The following is a 14,046-nucleotide window of genomic DNA, read 5'->3' on the forward strand; positions in this document are numbered from 1 at the left end:
AAAATGAAAATAATAGAGCAAAGCACAAACATCACTCTCAAGGTTATCAGCCGACAGCCATATCCAGGAGAGGGACGCCTTGGCTTGGTTGCAGAGGAACGCGGGACCCTGACACTGCACCGCTTCTATTCCCAGAACCTGTACCCATCAATGCATGCAGTATCTACTTCATTAAAACAGCCGCCAGCACAGGGAAGAATTTCTTATGTAAGAAAAACACAATCAGATGCTGGAATGTTGGCATGAGAGGTGCAAAATATTCAAATGTAATGGTGTTGTCAATTCAAATTCACAGCCATGGTCCTCTAATACAAGTTTGTTTCAAACTAAACATAAAGTCTGGGATTAAAATGGGAGAAGTTTGTGCTTTCTCAACCATCAGAAGCAAAATGTTAGTCATTCCAATTATCAGGTTTGGGGATTTTTTTGTTCGTTTGTTTGCAGTGCTAGAGAAGAACCCAGGGTATTGTGAATGCTAGGAAATTACTTTACCACTGAGCTACCTCCCCCAGCCCACCAACTACATTATTTTTTTAAACAATATTAATTATATGCAATTACAGTGGAAATAATTTCCATGATTTCTCTTTTTTTGAGAAGCATTAATGAAAATAATTCTCCCACAGTATTTTCAGATTCCCATATTTATCCAGGAGGCCACTTTTAGAAAACAAACATTAAGAGGAGGCTTGGTCAACAAGTCAATATTGTGCACCTTTCAGTGGTTCAAAGAGTAACAATTAAATATATCTACAATTGCTTTAATTCTAATGATGAAATTAAAAGTGACAGATTAGGAGTTACCCAAACATGCATGCAATTCCATCTGCTTTTGATCTGGCATTAAACTGCATCATTTTTCACATCTACACAAAGTATACCAGAAAGATCCAGAGCTGCTGGGAGCAAGGCCCCAGAAGGTCAGAATGGCAGCAAAGAAAATTATAAAAATGAAATAAGGACAGAAAAGGTCATAGCAGGGACACATGCAAAGGTAAATGCACACAAATAAATAGAGGATGTGGAAGGAGCAGCACTGATCTCAATCAGCTCAGGGAGAGCAGATGTGGAGAAAGTAGAGCTTCCCTGGCCACAGAGCGCACACAGCCCATCAGCAATGTCTCCTATGACACAACGGGCCCCACAAGCAAATTCCACATCAACCTAGGTGTCCGCAGGAAGGGGAGACAGTGGGCAGAAAGCAAATGCTGTGCCAAACAAATCAATGGGAACACCTGTTTGGAAAGCCAACTTCCTATTAGGCTATGGCATGAGTTAGTTCCCCGAGCAGACCCAGGGCTGTTGCTTTGCTTTCTCCTGATGAAAACACAGCTACATCATCAATTCACAGGAGCTTTCTGTCAAGTGATGCTGGAGCACAGCTGGCAACCCAAAGAAGTTTAAGAGGATTCTCTGGGTTTAAATCTCAAGATTAGCATGACAGCGAGGGCCAAGAAGTCAGCTTACTCTCATTAAAACTCCAATTTAGAAAAGCTTCTGTTTACTCTGAAGCAAATGGTAGTGTCTCTTTTATTTTCAAGTTATCTCCCAACATCTAGAATAACTTGTCCTTGATTTTGTAAAATGGATGACATTAGGGTCTGAAGAAATATAAAATCCAGATTATACAACAATAACAACAAAATACGAAGGCTGGGAGCAAAGCTTGTAGAGCCCATGCTCAGCATGCATGAGGGCTGGGGTTCAATCTCCACCCCCGCCCCTTCCAGAAACAAAGGAAGAAAAAAGAATGAAAAGTCTATTGAATTTATTTTTTTTTCTTTTTTGCCAAAATAATGGCAACTATCACAAAGCTGGTTGGCTACAGGCAAAATCTTGATGGATGCCTGGCGTGGTGGTGCACACCTATGATCCCAGCTATTAGGGAGACTTGAGGCAGGAGGCAGCCTGGGCAATTTGGGGAGACCCTGTCTCAAAATAAAAAAGTTGGGGGGACTCGGGGGAAAAAAAGGTCTTTAGAAAAATCTTGATCACTACTGGCAAATTTCCTGCCTCATGTTAAAAGGTCTAACCACATCTCTGCGGAAAGTTATGCTCATATTCACAGCGTAGGAGGCACCTCAGTATGTCTCAGCCTTGCCAGATCTGGCCTGGTAATTATAATTCTCTCAGGTTCACATCTGCGGTGACCACATCTCTCTACCACTGAACACACGACATCACAACAGGCTCTTACTTCGGTTTCCACTTTGAGCTTGACCACTCTTGGTTAAGAAATCACAAAGTGCTGACTCATGGACCCATAAGAAAGGGAGGGATTCCAAGGAGAGGAAAAGACTGCTAATCATCTGGACTCCTTCCCTTTCACACCTTCCAAATAATATTATGGGGGTCTCACAATACCTCAAGAGTTCCCAACTACTATGAGTGTGGACCGGGGGAGGGGAGTGGGGTGAGATACCCCAATGTTCTCTGAAGCCTTTTGCACAAACTCTCCATTCCTTCCCACCTTAAGACTTGCTTTCATTTCTCCTTGCAATGGTCAGTGACCCTAAGAGAAAAGGGGTCTTTGTGCATACTCCTTCCATCTTAAGACACCAATCACAATCTATTATATATATTCAAAAACAACAAGCAGCAGAAAGCCATACAGAAGAACTCCCATAGCCTCTCTCTCTTGGAACTATGTGAGGACTATCACCTCTCAGTGATTACAGCCCACTGTTGACAGAATCCTATGTTAAGGACACCTGGGCTACAGTTCTCTGTGGCAAGGACAATACAGGCTCTAGAAATATCATAATAGGAAAAAACACTGGGTCTACTGAGATTGAGAAGACAGAGAAAACAGGATAACTGAGTCCATCATTCAAAGAAAAAGAAAAGTTGGACTTAGTCTTAATACTTAATTCCCTTTTTCTTAATCACTCTGTAAACTCTGGAAAGCAGAACTCTAACCAGAAGATGGAAGGTTTAGGAAAACAGATGCCAAACAAGAAACAAAAAAATCAGTGGAATCCAAGACGAGGCTGTTGGGCAGTAATGACTTGTGTTTATCACTAAGAAAAACAAACACATGAGTAAATAAAATAAAGAACAGATGGCTGACCTTTCAGACGACAGAAGGAAGATGATCCTTGCTCAGGGTGGAAAGTTGGCCTAGATCAGAAATTCTCAAACCAGCTTCCTTTTGGATTACCAGGGGCTTAAAAACAACTAATAGCTGGTCCAATACCAGACTTGCCAAGAAAGCACCTCAGAGAGGAAGGCCCAGGAAACAAATGTTAAAAAAAAAACTTCCCAATCTGACAGGCATCAGCCTAAGCACTCAGTCTTCATCCTCAAGAATGAGACAAGGGCTGGGGCTGGGGCTCAGTGGCAGAGCGCTTGCCTAGCATGTGTGAGGCACTGGATTCGATCCTTAGCACCACCTATAAATAAACAAATAAAATAAAGGCATGCTGTCCATCTACAACTACAAAAACAAAATTAAATACTAAAAAAAATAAAAGAATAAGAAAACAGAGATCATGTGCCTTGTGACAGGATGAACAAAAAAGGATATAATGTCACTTTTGTGGCATTTCTGCCAAAAATGTATGGCATGCAATGATGAGGAAATATCGAACAAACCTAAACTGAACAACAGTTTACAAAACAACTGGCCTATGCTCTTACAAAATGTCAATGTTACAAAAGAAAAGAAAGGCTGAGGAACTGTTCCATATCACGTATGATCATGGATTGGATCCTGACCCAGAAAAAGAAAATCCTCTAAAGCATATTATCGGATGCGGGGCACAGTGACACACAGCTATAATCCCAGAGATTCAGGAGGCTGAGCCAGGAGGATCACAAGTTCAAACCTAGCCTCAGTAACTTAGCAAGACCCCATCTCAAAATGAAAAATAGAAAGGACTGGGAAGGCAGCTTAGTGGTAAAGCACCCCTGGGTTCCATACCACTGAGGATTAGGGGGAGGACATTACATTACTGAGACAACTGGCAAAATGTGAACATGGATCCTAGATAATAATATTGTATCAATTTTGAATTTTCTGAATATGATAATTATATCATGGTTTTATAATTGAATATCCTTGCTTTTTAGAGACTAAGGTTGAAGAACTAATTGAATAATTTAGGATCAAAGAGTCATAATGCTGATGACTTCATCTTGACTAGTTCATCTTGACTCAGGAGGATGAGCCAGGAGGATCACAAGTTCAAGCATAGCCTCAGCAACTTAGCAAGACCTGTGTGTGTATGTACAGGAAAAGCAAATGGGACAAAATGTTAACAATCTGAGTAACAAGAATATATGCAGTTCACTGCATTATTATTATTAGAACCTCTTTTAAGTTGAAATTTTTTTTTTCAAAAAAAGTTGTTTAAAAGCTTCGCAGGTGATTCTGATGCACTCAGACAAGCTCAGGAGCATTTGGAGACAATCAGTCTAAATAAAACTCCAAGTCTCTTCCAGCTGACACTATGAATTATCTTTAAGTGAACAGAAAAATAGGCATGTTGCTCACTTTATGATGGCCAGACTGAGTTAAAATTGTTTCAACAGTGGGTTTAGTGAACACTTTTGTTGTGTTGCAGTGGGGATTGAACCCAGGGGTGTTGTACCAATTACACCAGTAACTTTTTTTTTTTTTTTAGTTGTTAACAGACTTTTATTTTATTTATTTGTATGTGATGCTGAGAATCGAACCAAGTGCCTCACACATGCTAGTAAGCATGCTACCACTGAACCACAACCCCAGCCCCTACACCAGTAACTTTTTTGAGATGCTGAGACTGGCATTGAATTTCTAATCCTCCTGCCTCAGCCTCGGGAGTCACTGGGATGACAAGTGAGTGCCACCTTGCTCAGTGGAAATGAACAATTTTCATAGTTCCACCTTAGCTATGCATGATTCACATAAGCACTGGTTTTTACTGACTTACTGAAAAAGGAGAGGCCCCAAATGTTAAAAAGGAACATCAAAGCTCTTGAAAACCACATCTGTTCCCAAAAAGGCACCTAAGACTTCTAATTTTTTTTTACCAGTGCTAGATAGGATTTAGCATTCAAATATAACTTCGCAAATCAATTCCTCGACACAAACCAAGTCAATAAAAGCCACTGAGGACAAAACCTAGTGAGGCTGGCAAGGCTCTATAGGACCCTCCATCCTCCAACAACCCAGCACCTCCCTCCCCTCACTGCCAGGTGCATCATTTGGTCTTTCAGAGTAGATGGAAAGATTTCAAAAGGAGAAGTATATTTTTATTACATTTAGACTAGTTTTCCTTGAGATGTGCAAAACCAAAGGATAGGAAAACATACCTTTGAGAACCAAAGTTATAGTGTTTAATCAAAGCTTCATATGCTAAATAAACCACTGCAGGAAATAACAACCTCAAGGTCCCTTCCCACAAAACAGAATCCTGACTAATGGAGCAATGGAGCAACGTTTCACTAAACATCTTCTACTAGCCACAAAGATTCCAAAATGCCCTTTCAGAAATACTACTATAATCACACAGATTTTGAAAAATGAGGATTTTAAATATTATTAGTTGCTGATATTTTTACTTTAATGTGTTTTACCATTACTTATTAAAATTCTGAAACAATCCAGCAAGGTAAATAGGTGGTAATGACCCATTTTACAGAAAAGGAAACTGAGGCACAAATTAAGCAATTTGTTCAAGTTAACAAAACCAAAAAGTAGCCACCTAGAACCTATTCAGGTTTGACAGGAAAGCCTGGAACCTGTGAGTTCTCTGTTGCTGTGCACCATCCACAAAACAGCTGAAGTATAGAATCTGCCTATTTGATAACAAGAATTTACTAAAAAGACCAAATCAAAAAAAAAAAAAAAAAGATTTTAAAGAATGGGCCAAAACAGGGCCGATGTGTTCTACCACCTCAAATCAAAAGGCTTTTCCACCATTAAGGCCCAACAGCTAATGAAAATCTCCTCCAAGGCCCTCCCAGGTCATTTTGTGGGGAGCTGCTACATTTGGACTTTCTCAAAGAAAAGCATGGAATCTCTGCCTTGAGTCTGTAAACATCAGAAGTACCTGTGTCTCTTCCCCAGGGCAGCTGTATTCAGAGGAAGTAAAAAGTAGCTAAGGCAGATAATGTAGCACCTCAACCAAACTCCAGATTGTTGTCAAAAAGTAAACAATTTCAATCAAACCTCGGGTGGAAAGGCAGCAGGGGAAGGCCCTGGGTGCTGAGGCTGGGCCAATCAAAACCAGGCCTATCAGGCCACTACCTGTGTCCACCACCAGGCAAGCGCCCTGCTTGATCCTGCAACACAGTTTCCTGTTTCAGAGCCCTTCATGGGTCAAGAGTGACAAGCAGAAAGTGAAGTTAATGGCTAGAGAGATTGGCCTGAGTTTTTAGAACATCTAAGAGAAACACAAACTCCAGGAAATGAGAAGAAAGCGGCAAGCAACAGCTTTTAAAAGAATAAGCTGGAGTCACCTGTGTCTTTCCCTACACCTCCACCCCCACTACTGAAATCTGAAAGAAAATCAGATTCCACTTCAAAAAATATATAGAAAGCAGACCAAAATAAGAATCTTAATTCCAAGAAATACAATTTAATTGTTTATCTGTCTTTATTTGAAAGTAAGTTAATTTGACTGCATTTTCTTTTTTGAATTTAAATGATTTAGAAATCATAATAGTAAAATAAGTATATAATGTGATCCTTTCTATCTCTTTATTCCTACCATTTCAGATGTTCTCCACCTTTCCGGAATTAGCATTAGTTTTAAAAATAAAATCAAAACCTACTGCAGTTGCATTTTCCTATTCTCAGACAAGCCAAAAGCAGATGGGCTGAAGCAGATGACAGTCAGGGGGACAAGGAGGAGCCTAAGTGGACAAGAGTGGAAGCCAGAGAGCGCCATGGAGGGGGTGCCGAGTGGAGAAATGATGCAGAGAAATCCTGGCAGCAAAGTACACACCTTGGCATTGATATAAGGGTCAAAGGGGCCGTACTTTTTGAGTTCTTTGATCTCAAGAGCATTCTACAAAAAGGAGAGGAAAAAGAAAGTGTAATGATAAAATGGATGAAATACATCAAAGCAATACAGAGTCCCACAGGGGCCCAACACTAGAACTCGGGTCTGCCCTCTGGATATGTCACAAGGAAGTTAATGGGAAAGACAATCTCTAGGGCACCTCACTCATTACCCCCCTTTTATCCAAGCATCTAAATGGAACCACATTAATGGTTTTTAAATAAATCAATGTAGTTCTTGTAACTAACTAGATCCATTAGGTTCTTCAAGCTACTTGAAGACATTTGCCCAGTCCCTGCCCCACCCACCTGCCTGCCAGATACTCAGAGCATTAGGCTGGTATCCCATCCACCAAGGAGTACTCTAGGTAGGAGGTGGCCGTGAGCAGGACAAGCTAGCAGACTGAAGTGGCTCAAACTTCAAGCAGCTGTGCTCCAAGGCGAAAGTGGGCAAAGACAGGATTAGAAATGGGTGATGCCAATTGCTTAGATGAGAAGGACTTTAATGGGTGGCCAGATTTTTCAACATTGAAAAATATTAGTTATAAGCAAGCTTTATTTTTTAAAAAATATTTTTTAGTTGTCAATGGATCTTTATTTTATTTATTTATATGTGGTGCTGAGAATCAAACCCAGTGCCTCACGCAAGCTAGGCAAGTGCTCTACCTCTGAGCCACAACCCCAGTCCCATAGGCAAGCTTCTTTACATATCTCCTCCGGTGAATAGAAATCATCCTTGCAGTCAGGAGGAGTAAAATCACACTTACATTCTAAAGAGGCAATTCTAAAGAGATTCTTCTCATTCCAAACGTTATGGACAAACATTCTCACTGATGATCTTAAGTGTCTGCTGCTTACTATCCAGAAAATACATCCCCAGGTGGGGGAGAAAAGCTGAATAACAGCTACATACACACAATCTCCAAACAGACATATTTGGGAACTCTCATTTTTTCAGGCTTCAGAGAGAAGCTACCCTTGTCTGAATAAAGTCATGCTCTTAACAGTTCACTGAGAATCTTGTCCTGTTAAAAAAGATGGACTCGCCAGAGTGATTTCCTATTTTTTGAGGAAAAACCTTGTTTTAATCCTACAGGTAATTTAACAATTTTCTTTCAACAAAGTCATTAGGAAAACAGTCCTAAACTTACTGAGAGAGAGAAACATCACCCGAATTCAAGCAACAATAAAAGCACCTGCTATGGTGCAGAGCAGAACACAGGACAGCCATCTGCCCTCAGATGGGCGGGCATATACCTCTGCACCAAACCCCGGGGAGCAGGGCTCATGAGAGGCTTGTCTCAAACCTATATAATTCAAGTAAAATTTTCCCAAAGGAAAAAACATAAAAAGAAGTGTATTGTAGGAATGCTTAAATTCAGGGCCATTGTTAGGACTTTCTTGTTTTCTAAGAACAGTCTCTGCCTTTCCGAAGTATGCTCACTCTTATTTAACATCAGAGGATATCATGGAAATGCTCTTCATTCTGCTGAATCATCTCTGACTTCTGTTCATTGTGAGTTCATGTTTCAGCACTAACACAAGTACTTCCACTCCTGCATGTTTTGATATAGGTACAATGACAACATGGGTCACACAGTACTGGGGAACACTGGGAAAGCCACATTGCCATGTCAAAAGCATTAAGCACAATTTACAATTAATCAGGCCTATCAGTTTGAAACTGACTCCATGCAATTTTGAAGGATTCCATTATTTCATCTGTGCAATACTCCAAATCTGTATGAGCCAAATGTATATGAAATGCATCCTCACAGTACAGCACTTCCCTGACCCACCAGGACATGGAGAAATGGCAAGGGGGAAGTCGTGTTTAGGGTTGGAAGAGCTGGCTCTCTGAGATCTGCACTCTGGAGCTGAGGTGGGGTGGCCGCATTCTGGTCATAGCTGAATGGAGGGAGGAAAGCCTCCTTCTTCCGACCTGTTCATTGACTCTGGTGTGTGAAGGCCCTTGATGGATGAGCAACCGCACTATCTGGGCATCTCCTTTCCAGGCTGCCAAGTGCAGAGGGTAACAGCCTTTAGAGTCAGCCACATTGGTCAGTGCATCGTTCCTCAGAAGAACTTCCACCACATCCCTAGAAAGCAAAAAGCAATCATGAGCTGCAGAACCCAGCAGTCTTTCCTGCTGCCAGATCTTTACCTCTGTACAGTATAAAGCCCTTTCATAGGTCTTGGCCCCTCTCACTTCCTGAGCTCATTTCCAGGCTTTTCCTCTTATTCCATGAGCCCCTGGTACAACTGCTAAGTAGCTGACCCATCTGAAGCTATGCTGTGCTGATTCACAGCCTCCCCATTAGGGATCTCTTGATAATCCACCTATTTTCCTCTACTTTGAAAATATCTGGATTCCTTGTCTAAACCTTGCAGTATTTCCTGGTTTGTGATGTTTAAATAACATTCAAGGATAGAATTTACAGAAAAATAGTCAAACAAGACAAATACCATTATTCACTGCATTACTCAAGATTATTTAGTGATATGGCAGCTGAAAATGGGCAGGCAAACCAGAATTAAAGCTGACTCCAACATAGCCAGACACACATGGTATCATTTGAAAGCTCCAGAAAGAAGGCCTTGGCTTTCTTCTTGGTGACACCAGTAATTAAACAGACCCAAGTGTATAATTAGCCCCATGCACACGAGGTCAAAGAAAATCCTCCCTGTAAATAAAAACAACATCTGGAGATGAACTTGGCTAACAGGCTACAGTTCTCAGAATTCAAGATTCACTTTCATTTAGGTTATCCCATTATTTACATATTTATAGGGAAGAGATCTCTACAGATTTTTTTTTTTTTTTAGTTTTAAGAGGATTACATAAAAGACAATGATCACATTTGATATATTTTAGACAAGTTTAAAGCTAAAGAAAACAACCATGATCTCTTTTTGGCACACTGGAGTCAATCAGGCTGGGCCAACTATTGGACAAATGACATAGAATACTGTAAGGTGGTGAGGGCCTGCTCCTTGCTCAGAAAAATCTAAAATAAGGGGCAGTGGTGTGGTTTAGTAGAAAAGTGTCTCAGCTATGAGGCCCTGGGTTCACTATCCAGGGGTAAAGAAACAAAATGTGAAAAGGGAGAAAAGAAAAGTTTACAGTAGTTACAGTACTCCCTTCTCATAAAAACTGAACTACTGCTTCATACTTCTTTAACACCCTCTATCCTGTTAACACCTTCTATTCTTATTTTCATTCTAGGGCATCCGGGCAAACCCATTCACTGTGCGCTACAACCAGGTCTGCCCCTTAGCTGGGGTACTACACTTTCCTCACCTGAAGCACAGAACCCAACCCTTTAAGCCTCTGCCTTCTCTCTCAGAGTTCCTCCCAAAGCATGCCTTCTCCAGATGTCTTTTCATGCAAATGCCACCCAATTCCTAACAACCTCTCCTGTAGTTTATCTATGTAATTTTTTGCCCTTAAAAATGGTTTTGGGGGGCAGAAATTGTGGCTCAGTGGTAGCGCACTTATCTGGCATGTGTGAGGCACTGGGTTCAACTCTTAGCACCGCATATAAATAAATAAAATAAAGATCTATCAACAACTAAAAAAAATATTTAAAAAAAATATGGGGCTGGGGTTGTGGCTCAGCGGTTGAGTATCTGCCTCGCATCTGTGAGGCACTGGGTTCAATCCGCAGCACCTCATAAAAATAAATAAACAAAATAAAGGCATTTGCTCATCTACAACTAAAAAAAAAAAATGGTTCTTGGGGGCTGAGGTTGCGGCTCAGTGATAAAGTGCTTGCCTACACATGTGAGACACTGGGTTTGATCCTCAATACCGCATAAAAATAAATAAAGGTATTGCGTCCATCTACAAGTATAATAATAATAATAATAATAAGGTTCTTGGGGTCTGGGGGTTTTAGCTCAGTGGTAGAGTGCTTGCCTAGCATGTGTGAGGCACTGGGTTCCACCCTCAGCAAAAAGAAGAAAAGACGGGAGGGAGGGAGGAAAAGAAAAGACAAAGAAAAGAAAAGAAAAGAAAAGAAAGAAAGAAAGAGAGGGAAGCAGGGAGGAGGAGAGAGAAAGAGAGAGAGAAAGAGAGAGAGAAAGAAAGAAAGAAAGAAAGAAAGAAAGAAAGAAAGAAAGAAAAAGAAAGAAAGAAAGAAAGAAAGAAAGAAAAGAAAAGAAAGAAAGAAAGAAAGGAAGGTGTTGTGTCTATTTAATACTAAAAATATATTTTTTAAATGGTTCTTGGGGCTGGGATTGTGACTTAGCAGTAGAGCGCTCATCTAGCGCATGCAAGGCCCTGGGTTCGATCCTCCGCACCACATAAAAATAAATAAAATAAAGGTTAAAAAAATTGTTCTTGGGTTGGTGGTATAACTCAGTGATTGAGTACTTGCCTAGCATGTGTGACATTCTAGTTTCAATTTCTAGTACTGTCAAAAAAAAAAAGGCAGCTCTTGTTGTCTATGAAGCTGATTTATGAGGGAAAGAATGACAAGAGTAAATGACAAAGTACTCACAACAGAAGACAAGTTTCCCATGACCACTCAATCTAAATAAATTTCAGTTTATCAAGGGGTCACCTAAGAGATTCCAGCCCCTTTATGATTTGGCTGCCCCAAATTTGATCTTCATATTTACATCATTGTGAGACACTAGAACATTCCAGAGGGGGAAAGGACAAGCACAGGAAAAAGTAAAATTGAATCCTTGTCTAAAGCTTTCAGGGGTGGGGGGCAGGAGAGGATGTTTAAATTATACACTAAAGAAAAACTCAGGGATTCTGCATGAGCTGAATAGAGTTTCTTTTTCTCTGTTCCTCTGTGCGTTACTTAGCCAAGCTTGACAGGAAGTGAAAAAGACACCCTGAAGGCCTGGGTTCTGAGGGCAGGGCAGGGCAGGAGCGGAGGCGTTCCTACTCACTTATGGCCGTTCAGAGCAGCGTGGTGCAGCGGTGTGTAGCCAGTGCTGTCAACACAGTTCACATTTGGGCCTCTCCACATGCTGTCAGGGAAGAAAGAAACTGATTTCAAACACTGAAGTCATAAACCAAGGTTAAAGACAGCTAGCTACTTGGGTTAGACTTCTATGTGGTGTTTAGCCAAATTAGAGACTTCCAAAATGACTCCTAATGAAGGACACCATGCACACTACAGAAGTGCCCAGCAGGGAGGATGCACAGTGGTCTGCCAAGCAAGGAAGCAAGAGTCAAGACCATAGTGTCTCCACTGAGCTCTGGTTTCTGTATCCTCTGCTCATCTGTAACTTACCATCCAGTTGGGGACTCATTCCTCTGTACTCCCTGTTCACTGAAAGGTCATCGAAAACACCATGAAACCAACCCCTTAGTCAGGTGCAGGTACACAGCACCCACCTGTGCTGGCAACTGAAGGCTTCAGAGAAACCTCAACACAGACCATGCAATCAAGACGGTTCAATAGGCAAGGGCCACTATTAAAAAGCACCAGGACACACATGCTAAGATACATGTAATAACCGTGTCTTTCCTCTGTAAATAAAGCCAGCCCTCTGTAAAAATGGGTTCTGCATTTAGATTCAACTAAATTCAGAAAACAAAATATGTCTGTACATGCACAGATCTTTTTTCTGGTCATTATTCCCTAAACAATACAACATAACAACTATTTACATAGTATTTACATTGCATTAGGTATTGTAAATAATTACTTATAATCTTATAGAGATGATGTAAAGCACATGGGAGAGTGTGCAGAGGGTATATGCAAATACTATGCTATTTTATATATGGAACTTGAACATCTACAAATTTTGGTATCCTCAGGGGATCCTGGAACCAATCCCTCATGGATACTAAAGAATGACCATATCTTATTTGTCAGTGTGTGTATATGTATGTGTGTGTGTCTGTCTATAAATTAGTAGAATCTATAATTTTAGAGTCTTGTTTGCATTAGAAATACTGTAACAATGGAAGCATAAATGTCACCTTATTTAATCCTCAAAGCCTTAATTCTTATTTCTGTTCCACACCTCACTGTATTGGTTAGAGTTTCTAAAATATTAAGCAGCAGAGGACGTCCTTGTTTGTTTCTGCCTCTAGTAAGAATGTGTAAATAAAACATTCTCCCTACCTTTTTTTGTTTTAAATTTTATTTCCTTCTTTCTTGTGTTACTGAGAATCAAACCCAGGACCTAATGCATGCCTGAGGTAAGCACTCTACCGCTACATCCCCAGCCCTATAGATAGTTGTTCAACTTAAATGCATTTTCTGCATCTATGGAGGTAAACACAGTTTTTCATTTAATGTTCACAGGTTTCTTAACATTGAATCATTCTTTCATTCTTAGAATACTTCTTCTCTGGCTATTATTCATTGTACCTTGCTGGGGAAATGAATTTGATAGTATCTACTTGAGAATATATTATTTTGGATTTTCATATCTATATTCAAAAGTGATGCGGGTCTAAAGTTTTTGGGGTTTTGCTACTATTATTGGATAGTATCAGTGTTAGTTTTGGTTTAGGTCACAGATCAGATAGGCAGCAGTCTATTCATCTTTATATTCAGAAATCACTGACCAAGAGTGATAAAATTATAGTCACCAGTAAAACCATCTGGGCCAGAGTGTTTAAGCTCAAGTGCTGGAAGCAACATTATTTCAACAATAACATTCTGGAAATAGGCATCAGTACAGAAATTATTATACCTACGGTGAAGACAGAGTTATAGTTATAGTGCTATGTAATAAGACAGAAAAGAAAAAAATAAGTGTTAAAGAGGAAAAAATTCAAAAGTGTAAATATTAAATAGTTACAACTGAAAATCCATGAGAGAAATTTACCAGGATAGCAGACTGAGTGCATAAGTTTATTCCATCCCCTGCCTAAAGACTTATGAAGTGATAAAAAAGATATCCTACCCTGCACTGATAAGACAGACACACAGATTGACTGGGCCCAAGAAAATAATAAAAGATGTCATTGAGTAACTGGCAATGTTAGACAGAAAGGAAACAAGCTCAAAGACACCATCTAGAAGAACGAAATAGTAATAACCACACAGCACTTTTTACCTATCAGACTAAAAACAAAC

General features: G+C 40.2%; 1 protein-coding gene across 14 annotated transcripts in view; it reads right to left on the reverse strand.

Moving 5' to 3' along the window:
• Anks1a (ankyrin repeat and sterile alpha motif domain containing 1A) overlaps positions 1–14,046 on the reverse strand; it is a 178,642-nt gene that overhangs the window by 95,630 nt on the left and 68,966 nt on the right. For 10 of the 14 annotated variants that reach the window (XR_013425240.1, XM_078020166.1, XM_078020157.1 and 7 more), the window contains exons 2-4: positions 11,894–11,974; positions 8,931–9,087; positions 6,933–6,995 (exon numbers count right to left, since the gene is read on the reverse strand). Coding sequence is in view for 12 of the 14 variants with exons in the window: in XM_078020166.1 (XP_077876292.1) it covers positions 6,933–6,995; positions 8,931–9,087; positions 11,894–11,974 (301 nt within the window). In the remaining 2 variants the exon portion in view is untranslated. The other 4 variants (XM_078020158.1, XM_078020159.1, XM_078020164.1 and 1 more) reach the window with 2 other exon arrangements.

Source organism: Ictidomys tridecemlineatus, chromosome 8 (assembly GCF_052094955.1).
Source record: "Ictidomys tridecemlineatus isolate mIctTri1 chromosome 8, mIctTri1.hap1, whole genome shotgun sequence".
NCBI classification, from domain to species: Eukaryota; Metazoa; Chordata; class Mammalia; order Rodentia; family Sciuridae; genus Ictidomys; species Ictidomys tridecemlineatus.